Source organism: Schistocerca cancellata, chromosome 1 (genome assembly GCF_023864275.1).
Source record: "Schistocerca cancellata isolate TAMUIC-IGC-003103 chromosome 1, iqSchCanc2.1, whole genome shotgun sequence".
Taxonomy (NCBI): Eukaryota; Metazoa; Arthropoda; class Insecta; order Orthoptera; family Acrididae; genus Schistocerca; species Schistocerca cancellata.
The window spans coordinates 351,777,204-351,795,667 of NC_064626.1; the positions used below are offsets into that span (position 1 = coordinate 351,777,204).

General features: G+C 43.1%; 1 protein-coding gene across 1 annotated transcript; it reads left to right on the top strand.

The window, feature by feature from the left end:
- Positions 1–978: 978 nt before the first annotated feature.
- On the top strand, positions 979–15,014 carry LOC126161460 (uncharacterized). The gene is made up of 2 exons (XM_049917294.1): positions 979–1,256; positions 14,527–15,014. Exons 1-2 carry the CDS (start codon positions 981–983, stop codon positions 14,656–14,658), a joined length of 408 nt encoding a protein of 135 aa, XP_049773251.1. The 5' UTR covers positions 979–980; the 3' UTR covers positions 14,659–15,014.
- Positions 15,015–18,464: the final 3,450 nt, after the last annotated feature.

Here is an 18,464-nt window from a genome sequence, read left to right on the forward strand (position 1 = left end):
TTCTACTGGTTACTGAGATGTCGCAAATTTCTTTCCAGTCTCGCTTTAGTTCAGTCGATGACAGGTGACGATCGTTGAGCGAAAGCCTTTTCAATACCCTGACCTGTTTGGCAGTAGACGCCCTTTTTCCGATCTCTTCCTTTCTCACGATCAACATTTCCTTTTTCCCTGTATTTTTCCAGTAGCCTCGAAACCTTAGACTGATTAAATCCTGTCTTAGAGGCTATCCCTCTGGTGCTGAGACCAACAGACGAATAAGCAAGTATAGCAGCTTTCTTTTCTGGCGTTAATTCAACTTACCTGCCCATTTTCTCACTGTAAAGTCTCAACTCAAAAGGTCAGTATAAAAACTTTTTTCATTCTAAAACCAAACGACAACTACAAACAGTTCTGTATTGTTGGAAAACATGCGTGAAGAAGTCAGATTATTAAGGCAAGAATATGTCAACAAAGTTTAGCAACAATGGGACTGGTATAACCTGAAGCAAACTGCTGCAAAAGACAAAAAGACGAAGTAATTCATGGTTATGCAATAAATATTTCCACCACTGTACATTGTTTTTTGATTCACCAGTCATACGTGAGACTGCCAGCCATCCGACAAAGAACTTAACAGAATCTGGTAACGGTGTTTTACAATAAAATAAACCAAAACCACGCTATGACAGTTCACAATCAACATTCAGTTCTATGAAGGAGTCCAGGTTTTTCTGTATCGATCGTAGCAATAAATTGGTCAGTTGTGACAAGATTTTTTGCGGATCTCAACACAATTTCTGTTCTGGAGAATTCTGCTTGTGCACCGGTCCTTGGGCCGGAAGAGATTGTACCGGAAACTGGGACGCTCGCTTATAGGGAAAAAAACGAGCGAGAGTTGACGGCAGTGTTTGTCGTGGCCGGACCCGGGCGGGTGACGCAACGAGCGAGGCGCTGTACTTAAGCGTGCCTGCAGCGGAGGAAGGGACAGTCCAGCCGCCGAGATGCCAGCAGCGCGAGCCTGCAGGCTCTTCGCAGTCGCCGCCGCCCTTTGCGCCGCCGCCCTGGCGCTGCCGCCCGCAGGAGGCCCCTACACCATCCGCCTGCTGCAGCAGGAGAGCGTGCTCGTCGTGGGCGACCAGCTGCCGCCGCCCCCTCCGCCCCCGCAACCGCTGCGCGACGTGCTCAGCACGATGCTCCGCTACCTGCCCATCTGGACGGACCAGCACCGCCCACCGGTCATGGAGGGTCCCGAAGGACCGCTGATGGATCGCTTCACGGTGAGTCGAGCTGCTCGGTCCAGTTTTCGGTCAAATGTTTGAGCGAGAGCGAAAACAAGACACCGTATAAACAACGCAATGCCCTTTAGTTTTAATTTTATTTTGTCTGAAACTGACATGGTGAGATCGTGGCTGTGTACAATTAATGTAGGTTAATTCTTACGAAGAAGAAAACAGCAACCAGCCACTATTAATACTGATATTTATTTAGGTAAATAGCGCCTTTACCGGTTTCGCACTGGCAAGTTCATCATCAGACGGCTGTTGACATAATTTTCAAGATACACTTTACATTATCGTCCGTTTTCGATTTTTATTAATCCACTGTGGCGAATACTTCGGAATAATAAAAATCAAAAACGGACGATAATGTAAAGTGTATCTTGAAAAACATGTGAGCAACCGTCTGACGATGAACTTGCCAGTTCGAAACCGGTAACGGCGCTATTTACCTAAATAAATATCAGTATTAATAGTGGCTGGTTGCTGTTTTCTTCTTTGTAAGAATTAACCTACATTAATTGTTTTAATTTTAATAGCGAAACGGAGAGCTGGAGCTGGGCAAATGCGGTATCAGACTGACCAGTACGAGATCCAATTTTGCAGAGAAAATGTTTAGTTGCTTGAAAGCAATCCGGGTAATTAAGAGAAACCTAATTAGAGATTTGAGAAAAAAATTAATCATTTCAAAGCCTAGCTATAAAAAGTTAAATTGATATGGTATTTAACTGTCAAAATTGGTTCCTTCGAATTAAGTGGTTGGTTGGTTAATTCGGGGGAGGGGACCAAACAGCGAGGTCATCGGTCCCATCGGATTAGGGAAGGATGGGGAAGGAAGACGACCGTATTCTTTTAAAGGAACCATCCCGGCATTTGCCTGAAGTAATTGAGGGAAATCACGGGATACCTAATCCAGGATGGCCGGACGCGGGATTGAACCGTCATCCTTCCGAATGCGAGTCCTGTGTGCTAACCACTGCGCCACCTCGCTCTGTCGAATTAAGTGCAAAATTCAGGAGCAATGAGGTGTCAGTAAGATCTGTTTTCTGAACAAAATTTGAAAATATCGGTCTATTGCTTTTTGAGATGGTTTGTCTAAAAGTAAGAAATAAAACAGAGTACAGTGACATTTGGTGGGCCTATGAATGATGCTCTAAACTATGTACAGCAAATGAGGTGCGTCAAGCGATTCTCTAATCTAATTCATTTATTACTTTTAAACAAATCATTTCACAAAACAATTCGCAGAATTTTTTCCATCTTTTTAGTTGTCGGCTCTACGTTTCGGCTATCTGATAAACCAGTTAATAGAGAGAGGTTGGCCACAGTGTAGTGCTGTGCTTAAAATACAAGTAAAAAACACAACGTAATCAGCCACTAAACTTATATTCTTTGTTTACTTTTCGCTGCCGAGGCTTTTCTTCATCCTCAGGTGGAAGTTCCAGTTTAGCTCAGGTTCACTTGTCCTGGAAAAATCAACTAGCACGAAATTTCCGGAAATTTTTCGGTTTGTCGCTTTGACTGCAGAATGCATCTGGATCCGTCGTGCCGCACCTACAGCTACTAAATATATTTTTTTTAATTTACGATGCTTTCCAAGGCTGGCGTGGAACATACATTCCAAATTATTTCTTCTTATTAAACCACCTGCCGGCCATTGTAGCCGAGCGGTTCTAGGCACTTCAGTCTGGAACCGCGCGACCGCTTCGGCCGCAGGTTCGCATCCTGCCTTGGACATGGATGTGTGTGATGTCCTTAGGTTAGTTAGGTTTAAGTAGTTCTAAGTTCTAGGGGACTGATGACCTCAGATGTTGAGTCCCATAGTGCTCAGAGCCATTTGAACCATATTAAACCACCAAAATAATTTAGCAATCAAACTGACGAACCTAATACGTTTTTTAGACAGCGTTCGTTTCCCGGGAGCAGTGCCAGCTGATGGTGGAATAAACGCAGCGACACTCGTCGTAAATAATAAAGTGTAGTGACTGTTGACATCGTGTTTTTTACTTACCGAACGACGTTACAGAGTGTCGAATACACAGGGAACCCCACTGTGTAATATTGAGAGGATATGCGCTCTTATTCTCAATTGTTTCTTCAAAGTACCCCTCGAAATTTCTCGTTGAAATTGTGGTTCATCGCGTATAAGCACACACAACAAGCTACTATAAAGTGCATTAGCAAAGGTATTTTGTACCAATACCAGCTCTGAATTCACACAATTTGTTACAGTGATTACTATTTAATCCCCTAACATTCTCCATTACACTTTTGTTAGACTATACCAACCTGTTCGTGTCTTCGCTGTGAGTATGTAAGTTCTTTCGGTGTCCGCCGGCAGGCCATTCGACAACGGACCCAAATATTGAGGTATTACTCGGGCGCACACTGTGGGGTGGGCCATTACTAGGTCAGTACGTATACTCTCATTCGTTAAGACAACGCTTCATATCTGTATCCAGCATCCAGTTTATTTTTCTCGTGCTTTCCGTAAAAAGCTCAAGGCAAATGCTGTGATGCACCCTTCGAAAAGAACAGAACCTGTTTCTTGCGCTATAGATCCTCAATGTGAACACGTGTTCTGTCTCTAATGACTTCGTTGTCGACGGGACGTTTAAACCTAATTTTCCTTTCTGTGCGGTTCCCTTGGCAAATTTATTCCTCTGTCCCTGTACCTTCCCAATGAACCAAATTCTTATATTCGCCTTACCCAGTACGGTTTCACGGGTTAATACCACTTCATAATTTTATACCTTTTTATAGGGAGCTTGTGACAGATTCGGAAGTCGACTACTAACTTTTTATTCGTTTTTGTAGTCTTCTTCCAGTTATTTATGTACATTGTCCATTTATCAGCATTTAAAGAGTGCTATCATTGGTACGCCAAGAGGAAATTTACCTAGATCTGGTAATCTTATCATGTATTAGAACATGAATTTCTTTCGAAACATAAATGGTAGTGCCTTTCATGTTGGTATGTTAAAACTGTAGACATCTGTAGAACGTCTCTCAACGTATTCTGGTGGATGCATTCCCAGTCTAAATCACTGTGCTTTCATTGTTACTAGAGCGAAGTAACACCACGCCTGTGCAAACATAGTGACACAGATATTCTCATAACATGTACTGACAAGCAAGCGAAATCGTTAATCTGAACGATTCCCTGCCGAGTTCTGTCAATAATTAGCGCCTACATTGCCTTCATTCTTGATCATAATTACGCTCTGATCATGTAACCAGAAAACTGTTCGTACCGACTGGAAAAGAGCATAGATCAAACTCATCCAAAAACAAAATACAAAAAGACCTTAGAACTGACTAACACAATCATCTCCATTTATTGCAGAATCCTAAATCCCCTTCTAAGTTCAAACGTAAAGAGTTGTGCAGAACTGTATCGCCTTCTCCATGGAAACTTGTAAATATTCCGAAAACTTCGTTTTTCTGAAATTCATCTCGCGCTCTCTACACGTCATATGATAAATCATTGACACAGGTAATCAGGTTGACTCGTAGTCTCTAGATTTCTGTAAATCTTTCGAGGCAGTACAACACAGATGTCTACTGGAAGCAATTAGTCCGCATCGCATATCAAATCAGAGTTTTTATTGGATTGCAAATTCCTTTATAAGGAAGACTCAGCACGTTACCCTGGATTGGAAACTACAAAAATGTCGCGCTTCTTATGACACATCTCATGAAGCATTGCTCAAATATTAATCACATTCACTTGGCAAAAAGACGTCACACCAGTCCTGACGCATTCCGTTCAGTTTCTTACTGGATTTTCTTTTTTTGACCGTAGTTAAATTCCAATAAAAGATTTAGTTTACGTGAACAGAAAATACACTCCTGGAAATTGAAATAAGAACACCGTGAATTCATTGTCCCAGGAACGGGAAACTTTATCGACACATTCCTGGGGTCAGATACATCACATGATCACACTGACAGAACCACAGGCACATAGACACAGGCAACAGAGCATGCACAATGTCGGCACTAGTACAGTGTATATCCACCTTTCGCAGCAATGCAGGCTGCTATTCTCCCATGGAGACGATCGTAGAGATGCTGGATGTAGTCCTGTGGAACGGCTTGCCATGCCATTTCCACCTGGCGCCTCAGTTGGACCAGCGTTCGTGCTCGACGTGCAGACCGCGTGAGACGACGCTTCATCCAGTCCCAAACATGCTCAGATCCGGAGATCTTGCTGGCCAGGGTAGTTGACTTACACCTTCTAGAGCACGTTGGGTGGCACGGGATACATGCGGACGTGCATTGTCCTGTTGGAACAGCAAGTTCCCTTGCCGGTCTAGGAATGGTAGAACGATGGGTTCGATGACGGTTTGGATGTACCGTGCACTATTCAGTGTCCCCTCGACGATCACCAGTGGTGTACGGCCAGTGTAGGAGATCGCTCCCCACACCATGATGCCGGGAGTTGGCCCTGTGTGCCTCGGTCGTATGCAGTCCTGATTGTGGCGCTCACCTGCACGGCGCCAAACACGCATACGACCATCATTGGCACCAAGGCAGAAGCGACTCTCATCGCTGAAGACGACACGTCTCCATTCGTCCCTCCATTCACGCCTGTCGCGACACCACTGGAGGCGGGCTGCACGATGTTGGGGCGTGAGCGGAAGACGGCCTAACGGTGTGCGGGACCGTAGCCCAGCTTCATGGAGACGGTTGCGAATGGTCCTCGCCGATACCCCAGGAGCAACAGTGTCCCTAATTTGCTGGGAAGTGGCGGTGCGGTCCCCTACGGCACTGCGTAGGATCCTATGGTCTTGGCGTGCATCCGTGCGTCGCTGCGGTCCGGTCCCAGGTCGACGGGCACGTGCACCTTCCGCCGACCACTGGCGACAACACAGATGTACTGTGGAGACCTCACGCCCCACGTGTTGAGCAATTCGGCGGTACGTCCACCCGGCCTCCCGCATGCCCACTATACGCCCTCGCTCAAAGTCCGTCAACTGCACATACGGTTCACGTCCACGCTGTCGCGGCATGCTACCAGTGTTAAAGACTGCGATGGAGCTCCGTATGCCACGGCAAACTGGCTGACACTGACGGCGGCGGTGCACAAATGCTGCGCAGCTAGCGCCATTCGACGGCCAACACCGCGGTTCCTGGTGTGTCCGCTGTGCCGTGCGTGTGATCATTGCTTGTACAGCCCTCTCGCAGTGTCCGGAGCAAGTATGGTGGGTCTGACACACCGGTGTCAATGTGTTCTTTTTTCCATTTCCAGGAGTGTAATACGATCCGGGTAGACTTTACTAGTTCTTACTGAATTAAATGTAGAGCAAGAGAGATTTCAACAAAATCGATATGTGTAACTACGTAATATGATGTCACAGCTGCATCTCCCTTGTTCCTGTACATAACAAATATAGTTTGCTCTGGTAGCATCATTGTAAAAAAAACTTCGAATGTGACAGTTTTGCAATGCGAACCACCTGATAGGGCAATATTAATCTGAAGGTTACCACTAATCTTATAGTGGGCTAGGCAACTGCACTGGACTACAAATAGGCATACTATACTTGTAGCGTATCTCACAGAGAACTGGATGCACAACAGGACAACTCGCTCCGTATGTATTCCAGCTTGCAAGCGAAGGATGGAAGGGAGATTTGAACTTTACGTTCAGTTTGTGACGAGATCATTACAGACAAGAAAACGGTTGGATTGAACAGGGATGCCCGCATCTCGTGGTCGTGCGGTAGCGTTCTCGCTTCCCACGCCCGGGTTCCCGGGTTCGATTCCCGGCGGGGTCAGGGATTTTCTCTGCCTCGTGATGGCTGGGTGTTGTGTGCTGTCCTTAGGTTAGTTAGGTTTAAGTAGTTCTAAGTTCTAGGGGACTGATGACCGTAGCAGTTAAGTCCCATAGTGCTCAGAGCCATTTGAGCCATTTTTTGAACAGGGATGGGCAGGGAAATTAGCCACCGTTCCATAATTCACCTTGAGTGATTTATGGAAATTACCTGAAATCTGGATGGCCAGATTTTAGGTGATATGTACTCGCATCAGGAAGATGGTAAATGACCCACAGTCGAGGAAAGCTGATCAGAAGTTTTGTGCCTCACTTAACTTGGGAAATTCACAGAACCTTACGTCTCAAAGTGGCCCAGTAAATTACTCCTTCTGCATAAATATATCACAAAGTAATTGTACATGTAAGATGAGAGACCAGTGTTCGAAGCAGATTAATACACTCTTCTCTTTACATTACCATGATAAACTATTACATGGTTCTTGGCGAGTTTAACAGTAACTGCACACTATACTCGCAAACACTGTGTTGTTTTGTGTTTTGTGCGAAATGATTTGGAAATAACTGTTGAACATCGCTTTCCTCTTCTTTCCGTTACGTTTAACCTCACTGGAGACCTATAAAATTTGTATTGATTCAACTCGTTTCAGTGTCATGTTAAATTACAAAAATGACATTTGTAAACTATTTACATTGTTAGATGGCCCTAAGACAATAATATTCTGTTTTTCCGGTCTCCCTTAGCGGTATCGCAAACTAACTTACGTTTTCATACGACGAAGAGCTTGAAAACGATTCTTTCTTTCTTCAGTCTACAAATCATGGAACTTCATGTCACCGAAATCAAGTAATTAACTCACGTGAGTAGATGGTATTGTGAGCAATGCACATCTCACAAATAGTTGGTAAATACAAACCTTCGGCCGCGGGAGATGAAAGTTGAAAAATCTGATTGTTGTTAACCGAGGCAACATATCTCAGTTTTCACTACAAGAAACGCGAATCTTCTTCCGCACGCAGTTTCGAATTTGGTATTCCGCTTTTGCATGTGCATTTGGCATCAGATACGCTTAAGCGGTCGGGGAACTTTGCAAAATAAATGCTGGGCCTTATTCAGATGCTAATGCATTCACACGCGCGCAGCATTATTTTAGATGAAAAATGGCAGATTACGTGGCTGAAAATAAAGTTCCCACTTACGACTGATTTACAGCGTGTAGGTATTCGCCCCTGGCAATAATAGTATGGTACATTGTGCCTTAATATAACGCTTTAATTATTCGCTACCATTAGCGCTCATACGATGTGTAGGTGAATAAAGAACGCTTTATATGTAGGCTGCTGTTTTTCTCAGACAGACTGTGCCACTTTATATCGCCAACAACATTACTATAAGGCAATGTATTGGCTAACGTTGAGGACACCTGTGATATTTCCCTGTTTTTGACCATTCAGTCGCATGGTCCGTCTCTCAAGACCTCGTGACTGACGGGACGCTGAACTCTAGTTGAGATGCTCATTGCCGAAAGGTCATGAACCATGTTTTTACTAAAATGAGTTACATATTTGAATTAGGTGATGACGGGTAGCCAGATTAATACGTACAAGAAGGACAGTAGTCAACCATCAAATGAAGTCACTATCAGAGCCCGAATCTTCACGCCACCTAGAAAGGTCATGAGTCATTGACTCCTGCCATATTTGCAATAACTATATGGAAATGTGTTTAGTTGAAGCGAAAAGACATTGGTGGCCTGATGCTGCCTTCATGTGTATATTTTTTTATTAAGTTTGACAAACTGTAATATTCCGGTTAGTGATCCACCACAGGAGCTCCAAAAAAGTTTTACAGTAAAATTAATGAAGTTTCTGACAGAAGCGAAAAGAAAAATCAAGTCTGTAATTTGAAGTTTGACTACAAACAAAATTTTCCGTTACCAAATATTACTATTCGGGATATGTGTTATTTGAAAAAGCTATAGGTCAGTGTTTTTGACACACTTAATGCGATAAGTAAGCACTCACACTTTTACGGGTAGTATGAAGGCGAAGCCAAGAAAGGTGGAAACTAAGTTTGGTCATTTATATACCATTACATCCAGACACAGATCCCAGAAGATCTGAATGAGCTTCATCTGTCCTCCATCGGGTGTGCCTGTCAGAATAAGAATAACACAATGATTCACTTTTATCTAAGATGCAAACCAACTGGGAGATTTAAGAAGACGAAATATTACTTCACCATACACGAGCATAGTTTTCTCCGAAAATATACAGATAGGACTATAAAGAAGCTGATGAGCTATCATGACAGGACCTATATGCTGGAAGAGTATGCCATAATGGTGAAAAAGGAATCAAGTAAATTCCCAGTGGAAACTGTGAATAATGTTGCTATATTAGAATTTAAAAATTGGTAGCTTGTCTATTTGACAAAGTCTTGCCTCTCTGAATCAAGCATGGTAAAATTTCCTAAGTACCATGAAATTTCTTTTTCTCCTTCTAAATGGATGAGTTTTGAGTATGATGCACGTTATACTGGAAAAATGAAAAGAGAGCAGTTCATTGATGGTGCTGTCACAGCAATATTTCAGCTCCTTTACATCTTCACTAAAGATCGTGTACCTTCCAGGGAGTTAGCATATCCTGAAAAATGGGTGCCCACCAATTTCAAAAAAATACGAGATATATTGGAAGTGAAAAAATATATTCCACCTGCGTATATGGGATTTTACGATGAACTGCATGAATGGCAAATAGCAGGGGGAAGAAACAATGACGACGATTACCAAAAAGATTACCATCTTTTATTGTGTTTTTCTTCAGCATCGTTATAAGAAGTGCAGCTACTGCTCAAAATGTGAATAAAGTAGTAAGTGTCTCATCTGAGTTTGAAATTTAGCATATTTACTGATTTTGTAATGAAATCATCATGTTTTTCCCATTGTATCTTCAATTTATTGTAATGAATAGTTGTTCATTGCAAAAAAGGTCAGGAGTCAGCGGGTTTTAAATTTGCAAATTACGAAACAAAATTACACGATGCTGCACAGTCCTCGGACTCTTCCTAGACCATTGGCATTGAATAACAATAAATACGCACATGGTTTATGCTGTAGGGTGTTTTTGCCTTTTCCTGTAAAATCTTAATTTTGTGACTCATTACCTTTTTGAAATAACCGATTCATTTACGCGTTTTTTTTGTTTTTTTGTTTTTTTTTCCGTGAGTAGCGTCGCTTAATTACTGAGGAGACCAGTGCAAAGAGGTACAAAAATATAAGTGCAGTGGCCTTCGTCTGTCAAGTATGCAGACACGCGTTTGCTTTAAAGGAGTGTCAATATTTTCACTGCTTGAGCACACTGAAGGCGTAGGCGTTTCGCCACAAGCAGAATCCTGGAGGTCATCCTGACGGGAACCTGTAGTGTTTGCTATAGACACTACACGCCACCCTCGCAAACTCATAGCGGCAACTCAGTATTCCAGTGCAGAAAAGGACGTTCCTTTCGCCAGTCATACCGTTAGTAGTAGTCTATTAATAAATGCCCCTTTGCTATTCGTTTTTATTCCCTTCTCTAGGCAAGTCACTTCCACCTAATAAGCCGTTACACAAAAAATGACACCTTGTCAATGCTTTTGTCATGTGATGGTGTACAATATCACTGCAAAATTCTATTTATGCGATTCCGAAAGATAATTGTGTTAGACACTCATTGTTCATTATCATTCTTACCAATACGACAAGATTAAGCTGTTAGAATAAGAGGACACTTAAAAGTAATACTTGCTGTACCCCATCCTGTTCATTTACACAGAGATGAGAAAAGTCATGGGATACCTCTTAATATCGTGTCGGACTTCAATTTGCCCAGCGTATTGCATCAACTCCAAGTGGCATGGGCTCCACAAATCGTTGGAAGTCCCCTGCAGAAATATTGAGCCATGTTGCCTCTATAGCCGTCTATAATTGCGAAAGTGTTCTCAGTGCAGAATTTTGTACACGAACTGACTTCTCGATTATGTCCCATAAATACTCGATGGGATTCATATCGGGTGATCTGGTGGGCAAATAATTCTCTCCGATTGTCCAGAATGTTCTTCAAACCAATTGCGAACAATAGTGGTCCAGTGACATTACTTTGTTGTTTGGGAACATGAAATCCATGAATAGCTCAAATGGTCTCCAAGTAGCCGAACATAACCATTTCCAGTCAATTATTGATTCAGTGGAGCCTAGGACCCAGTCCATCCTGTGCTACAACATGCCCACACCGTTAAGGAGCCATCACGAGCCTGCACAGTGCCTTGTTGAAATTCAATCCATGGCTTCGTGGGATCTGTACCACACTAGAACCCTGCCATCAGCGATTGCCAACTAAAATCGGGACTCATCTGACCACGCCACGGTTTTCCAGTCGTCTAGGGTCCAATCGATATGGTCACGAGACCAGGAAAGACGCTGCAGGTGATATCGTGCTGTTACCAAAGGCACTCACATCGGCCGACTGCTGCCATAGTCCATTAACGCCAAATTTCGCTACACTGTCCTAAAGGATATGTTCGTTGTACGCCCTCAGTGATTTCTTCGGTTATTTGGCACAGTGTTGCTTGTCTCTCTGCACTGACGGCACTACACAAAGGCAACATCTCTCGGTCGAGGAATGGTCGTCGGCCACTGTCATTTCCGTGTTGAGAGGTAAAGCCTGAAATTCAGTATTCTCGGCACACTCTTGACACTATGAATTTCTGAATACTTATCTGTCTAACGATTTCCGAAATGATATGTCCCACGCGTCTAGCTCCAACTGCTTTCAAAGTCTGTTAATTCCCGTCGTGCGGCCATAACCAGTGCATCATACACCATGACTTGTCCCCTCAGTGTCTTACGTGCGTTGAGGTTTAACATTAGAATCTGATTAGCGTCAGGAGTATTCCTTAGATTTGTAAACTGCTTGACTTAGTTTCGAAAAAATCGGTTTTGCCTAAAGTCTTACCCACATTTTAGTAAATAATCTGCAAGCCGTTGTGTAATGTGTGATACGAGGGTAAGTCAAATGAAAACCTTAAATTTGTAATAACGAACACAAATTTCGCGCCGTGATCCTGTAAGTTGGTAAGTGTGTTACAAACTGCGTGGAAAATGGCCTGTAGGTGGAAGCATAGTGCAGATGCACACATACCGTCGCAGTATCAGTATAAATATGGCCGCCCCACTAGCGACTTGCAACAGGGAAGAACAGCGTCCTGTTATTCGGTTTTTGCGTAATGAAGGTGTGAAACCTATTGAGATTCATCAACGAATGAAGGTTCAGTACGGTGATGCATGTTTGTCACAGCATCAAGTCTACGAATGGAGTAGGAAGTTCACAAATGTTGTGACTTCAGTGCAAGATGCTCCTCGTCCAGGTCAGGCACGAGTTGTGACTCCACAGAACATTGCAGCAGTTGAAGCCATAGTGAAGGAAAACCGCCGAGTGACACTGGATGACATTGCAGCATGTTTCCAGATTAGTCATGGGTCAGCACACCACATTGTGCATGATGTGCTCCAGTTTCACAAAACGTCTGCAAGATGGGTGCCACCGCAGCTGACTCCTGATATGAGAGAACGACGTGTTGATGTTTGTGAAGAACTTCTTCGGCGTTTTGAACGAGAAGGTGATGGCTTCATAAGAATCGTTACTGGGGACGAAACATGGGTTCACTTCCACGTACCGGAAACGAAGAGAGCGGGCAAGGACTGGAGCCATTCCACATCACCAAAACCAAAGAAGTTTCGAACAGAACCATCAGCAGGGAAGGTTATGCTGACACTCTTTTGGGACGAAACAGGCGTCATTTTGGAGTATTACATGCCTAGAGGGACCACTGTCACCAGTGCATCATACACGGATCTCCTAAAAAATCATCTGCGGCGTGCAATCAAATCAAAGCGACGTGCATTGCTGTCAGCAGGTGTCCTTTTGCAACATGACAATGCAAGGACCCACACTGCCCGTACAACAGTTGCAACAGTCACAGACCTGCAATTTGAGTGTCTTCCTCATCCACCATACTCACCAGACCTTGCCCCAAGTGATTTCCCTACGTTTGGACCACTCAAAGACGCAATGGGAGGAAAGAAGTTCCGTTGTGATGAAGAGGTACGCCACGTGATGCATGAGTGGTGGCGCGGACTACCAAAGGAATTTTTTTCTAAAGGAAAAGTGAGAGTTACTCTAACTCTGTAACTGTTACTGTAACTCTAAAGGAAAGAGTTGACGGTAAATTGAGTTCATGGTTCAGAGTAGTTTCAGGGGTAAGACAAGGCTGCAACCTGTCTCAACTGTTGTTCATATTATTTATGGATCATATGTTGAAAACAATAGACTGGCTGGGTGAGATTAAGATATGTGAACACAAAATAAGCAGTCTTGCATATGCGGATGACTTAGTTGTGATGGCAGATTCGATTGAAAGTTTGCAAAGTAATATTTCAGAGCTAGATCAGAAATGTAAGGACTATGGTATGAAGATTAGCATCTACAAAACGAAAGTAATGTCAGTGGGAAAGAAATATAAACGGATTGAGTGCCAGATAGGAGGAACAAACTTAGAACAGGTGGACGGTTTCAAGTACTTAGGATGCATATTCTCACAGGATGGCAACATAGTGAAAGAACTGGAAGCGAGGTGTAGCAAAGCTAATGCAGTGGGCGCTCAGCTACGATCTACTCTCTTCTGCAAGAAGGAAGTCAGTACCAAGACTAAGTTATCTGTGCACCGTTCAATCTTTCGACCAACTTTGTTGTATGGGAGCGAAAGCTGGGTGGATTCAGGTTACCTTATCAACAAGGTTGAGGTTACGGATATGAAAGTAGCTAGGATGATTGCAGGTACTAGTAGATGGGAACAATGGCAGGCGGGTGTCCACAATGAGGAAATCAAAGAAAAACTGGGAATGAACTCTATAGATGTAGCAGTCAGGGCGAAGAGGCTTAGATGGTGAGGTCATGTTACACGCATGAGAGAAGCAAGGTTACCCAAGAGACTCATGGATTCAGTAGTAGAGGGTAGGAGGAGTCGGGGCAGACCGAGGAGAAGGTACCTGGATTCGGTTAAGAATGATTTTGAAGTAATAGGTTTAACTTCAGAAGAGGCACCAATGTTAGCACTGAATAGGGGATCATGGAGGAATTTTATAAGGGGGGCTATGCTCCAGACTGAACGCTGAAAGGCATAATCAGTCTTAAATGATGATGATGATGATGATGATGATGATGATGAAGGAATTTATGCACTTTGTAAGCGCTGGAGGACTTGCATTTAGCGTGGGGGAGATTATGTTGAAAAGTAATACAGCTTTGTACCACTTCTGCACAACAAATAATATTTAAAAAATATTTAAGGTTTTCATTTGACTCACTCTCGTATAACATTATTCGGCCTTTGGTGTTACGAATGTCTAGCGAATTGCTCGCTAGAGTGCTGACTGTGCCCGTATGTTTGCGCAGACTACGACAGCGGCAACGACCACCTCCAACAGCACGAGGAAGGGCATCCTCAGCTTCATCAACGCGCCCGACAGGCCCTGTCCCGGCAACCAGCGCAGGGACGTCACCGGCCAGTGCAGAGAGCCGTGGTAGACGCCGGCGCCCCCAGCAGCCCGGCGAGTCGCCTGCCTCTTCAGAAGGCCACCTGGCGGCAGCAGAGCCGTGCTGCCGCTTGTGGTTGTTGGGAAACGCGTCTCTCCAATGGCTCCAACAATGCATCGTGTAACTCTTTTAAAGAAATACAGTAAAACAACGTCTGTGTCATTCGTCAGACAAGCAAATCGCCTATGTGAATAAGATAAGAACTTCAGAATTCTGAAGATACGACTAAGGAATCTGTGATGAATTAAAAATCAACAGCATGCCTTCAGATTACAGAAAGTTTATTCATTCATTTATAAATCTGCCATACCTGTCTCTTACGTAGTATTGCCTCAACTACCAAAGACGTAACGCTAAGCTTTACTTTGAAATCAGCAATGTTTCCTATATTCCTTCTTACACAATAGTGGCAGTTAACTGTAGAATTTTTCAGGAATAGGAAACAAAAATCCTAAAGCAATTTGTTAGAAATACCAAGCAGCATCATTCATTGTATAATTAATGTTAACACTCTTCCATCATCACTTATTTATTTTTATGTATATAAGATTTTGCATGACATAAATAAACTTTTATTGCATCATCACTCAGTTATTTTTATTGTTCTATTTACATTTCAGTGGTCCTAATTTGAGTCCTATTCAATGTTTCTAAGCAAGTTTGAACGTAATGAATAATCATATCACATTATAAGCTCACCTTTTGTCAGGAATTGCTGAAATGTAAGTTACAAGTCAGTATATCACAGTGCATGGAGTCCTATGTGGTACTGAAACCTAACTGCAGTGAGATCAAATCACTTTAATGACTCTGAGCTATCTATGCGGCATGAACAGATACAGGTAAAAACAGTATTTACAGGTAAAACTACAGTACGTAAATTTTTTTCTATAAGTCACGCAGGCCATTTGCAAATTACATCTTAGTAACTACAGTGTCCACAGTTACATCTAATCATGTTGATCATACCGATACTATCATTCGTCATCTTATGTCTTAACAACAGGTAACCAGTAACTGATAACGTAATGTACTGTGATCCCGATTTTCGATTTTCACTGCTCCGGTAGCGACGCTGCTATAGGTCGTCACCAAGTGAGACCATTAGATGCCTTACAGTGCAATCTATTATGCGTCATATCCTGACGCATGCGACAGTCATTAACTGAATGCTGTACACATCGTGGTTGATTACATCTTCTGATTATCTAGGGGAAGTCGCAAGACAGCTATTCTCATCTGGATTTCGTATTTAAATTATCAATCAGAAATATTTGAATTATTTGAAGTAGCACTCCTAAAACAAAAATATCCCGATGAAAGTATCTCATCTAACTTGCACATGTGGTTAGGATGAAAACAAAATTTGTATTAATTGTCTGTTAAAAAGTTTTTATACGAGTGGCGTTTTTATACTAACTTCAGAAAAAGATTCTTGAAATAGAAAGAACGACAACTCTATGTGATCCATAAGGTCTCGCCTCCGCTGCATAATCAGATAAATAAAAGACGAACATCTGTATAAAAATTACGTAGAACTACTACACTTCTTGGGGAATGGGAACAACACTGACGAATATAGCCTAGCAGAAGTTCAAAGAGACGTTCTCTGGAAGCAGTTAGCAAAGCGTGAAGAGATTAGGATACATTCTCGGCCTCGAGTAGCGTACTCTGTCGTCGTCAGGGAGCTGTACTGTTCCAGAGGGACAATGTCCATTCACGTACTTGGTTTACGCAGCGCTCAAATTTGTATTTAATTCTTTGGAAACAATCTGTTCCCCCGCGACCTCCGTATATGACAAGATGGAGTCTGGAGAGACCAACACCCCTTCAACTATTGAGACAATAGGAGGACATAGAGAAGTCGCTCAAGACGACATTCGGAACTGTCTCCATGAACGGATGCACTACTAAATGGTAGCTAAAGAAAATTAAACGAGATACTAGAAGTGTTCTCCAATATAATCTGTCTGGAAGTGGATGATCGAGTATTCACGATCCTTTAATAACGTGACAATAAGACTTTATTTACGTGAAACATATGCATAAATGTGATTTTATTTTCCATTAGGGTAAGGTAATGAACAGCTCCACTGAGAGAGATTCCGGGAGTGTCACAGGTTCTCAGATATTTGTTTTCATAACAAATTAGCTACTTCAAAATCACAGTTATTTTACACATACACATATTTGATGGGCAGTAATCATGACTGACTATTAATACGGAAACAAAACATATCCCAACTAATCAATAATTTTCAAGTTTTTTTTTTATTAACGGAGCGTGTGACATTGTTGATGGTCGTCCATCTGTCGAATGGGGACGTAAAAGCTGGCGACTTGCTTCAGTACATTCGAGAGGAGTAAGCTGTCTGACGGCACCGGGTTTAACAGTCTCTCTTCTCTCATCATCGTCGGCCCGAGCGGTTCTAGGCGCTACAGTCTGGAACCGCGCGACCGCCACGGTCGCAGGTTCGAATCCTGCCTCGGGCATGGATGTGTGTGATGTCATTAGGTTAGTTAGGTTTAAGTAGTTCTAAGTTGTAGGGGACTGATGACCTCAGAAGTTAAGTCCCATAGTTCTCAGAGCCATTTGAACCATTTTTCTCTCATCATCGGACAGAATAAACATAATACCACACCATACACACCCATTAAGGTCACTTACACTCAACAGGAACACCTAACACAAAAATCTCCCAGTTCATGAATGAAACGTACTACTGTGCGCGAAGGTTCAAATGGCTCTGAGCACTATGGGACTCAACTGCTTAGGTCATTAGTCCCCTAGAACTTAGAACTAGTTAAACCTAACTAACCTAAGGACATCACACACATCCATGCCCGAGGCAGGATTCGAACTGGCGACCGTAGCGGTCTCGCGGTTCCGGACTGCAGCGCCCAGAACCGCACGGCCACTTCGGCCGGCTTGTGCACGAAGGAGAGCAAAACCTTTCCAATTAGACAGCTGAACCTACCTCTCGGGATCTTCCTGCCCTCCCACGTCGTATGATAATCAATCAACCATAAGCTGTTCTGGCTACAAGTACGAAGAAAGAGTTGGTGGCAGACGTAAACACGATTGTGCTCAACAGGCGATGTATCAGATGAATAGGTAAAGCAGAGACGATGCGGTATTTGCAGTACACCGCCGTCGTCTTAGGCAGTCTTAGTAATCCAAAGATGAATACTCTCCTATCTAAGAACAGCTACGACTAAAAACACATAACTTCGATTATGTAGCTGTAGTTGAGACTATCCATATTTCCGAACATCTGGGATCATCTACAGTACACAATGACGCGCCACACCGCCTCACCACCCAAAAGATAGACAACGCGATGTGTGAGACGGCGTCCCAGACATATCCAATCATCATCACCATCTGATGCGATACTCGCCAGTAAAGACGATTGTGTTGTTACATCTCTGTGGTTATATTGGCTTCAGGGGTGTGCTGTTTCAATGAATTAACGTATAAGCAATCACTGACTGCAGTCTGCAGATGCTAACCATCTGTGGGAGCAATTGATGTCACACTTGCAGCAGCTTTCCATGGATACGGCTAGGGACCTAAAGCAACTCACTGGTCAGTGATAGGCAAATGTAGTGTCTCTTTCCGAGTAGTAACATCATATTATATAGTCCACTGCAGGAGAACACCTCACTTTCTTCAGGCCATGACATCCATACATGCGTCTCTGGATTATTAAACAAAAATATAAATATCAGTTGCTGAAAGAAAAGTGCTGACTTATTGGTATACTGATTCATTTTCACGTTTTCGGTCTCGAATG

What these genes read in the sequence shown, in the direction of transcription:
- LOC126161460 (XM_049917294.1), top strand. Translation starts at nt 981, where the DNA reads ATGCCAGCAGCGCGAGCCTGCAGGCTCTTCGCAGTCGCCGCCGCCCTT. An exon ending in CGCTGATGGATCGCTTCACG is followed by an intron (nt 1,257 to 14,526) that starts GTGAGTCGAGCT and finishes ATGTTTGCGCAG; the next exon opens with ACTACGACAGCGGCAACGAC.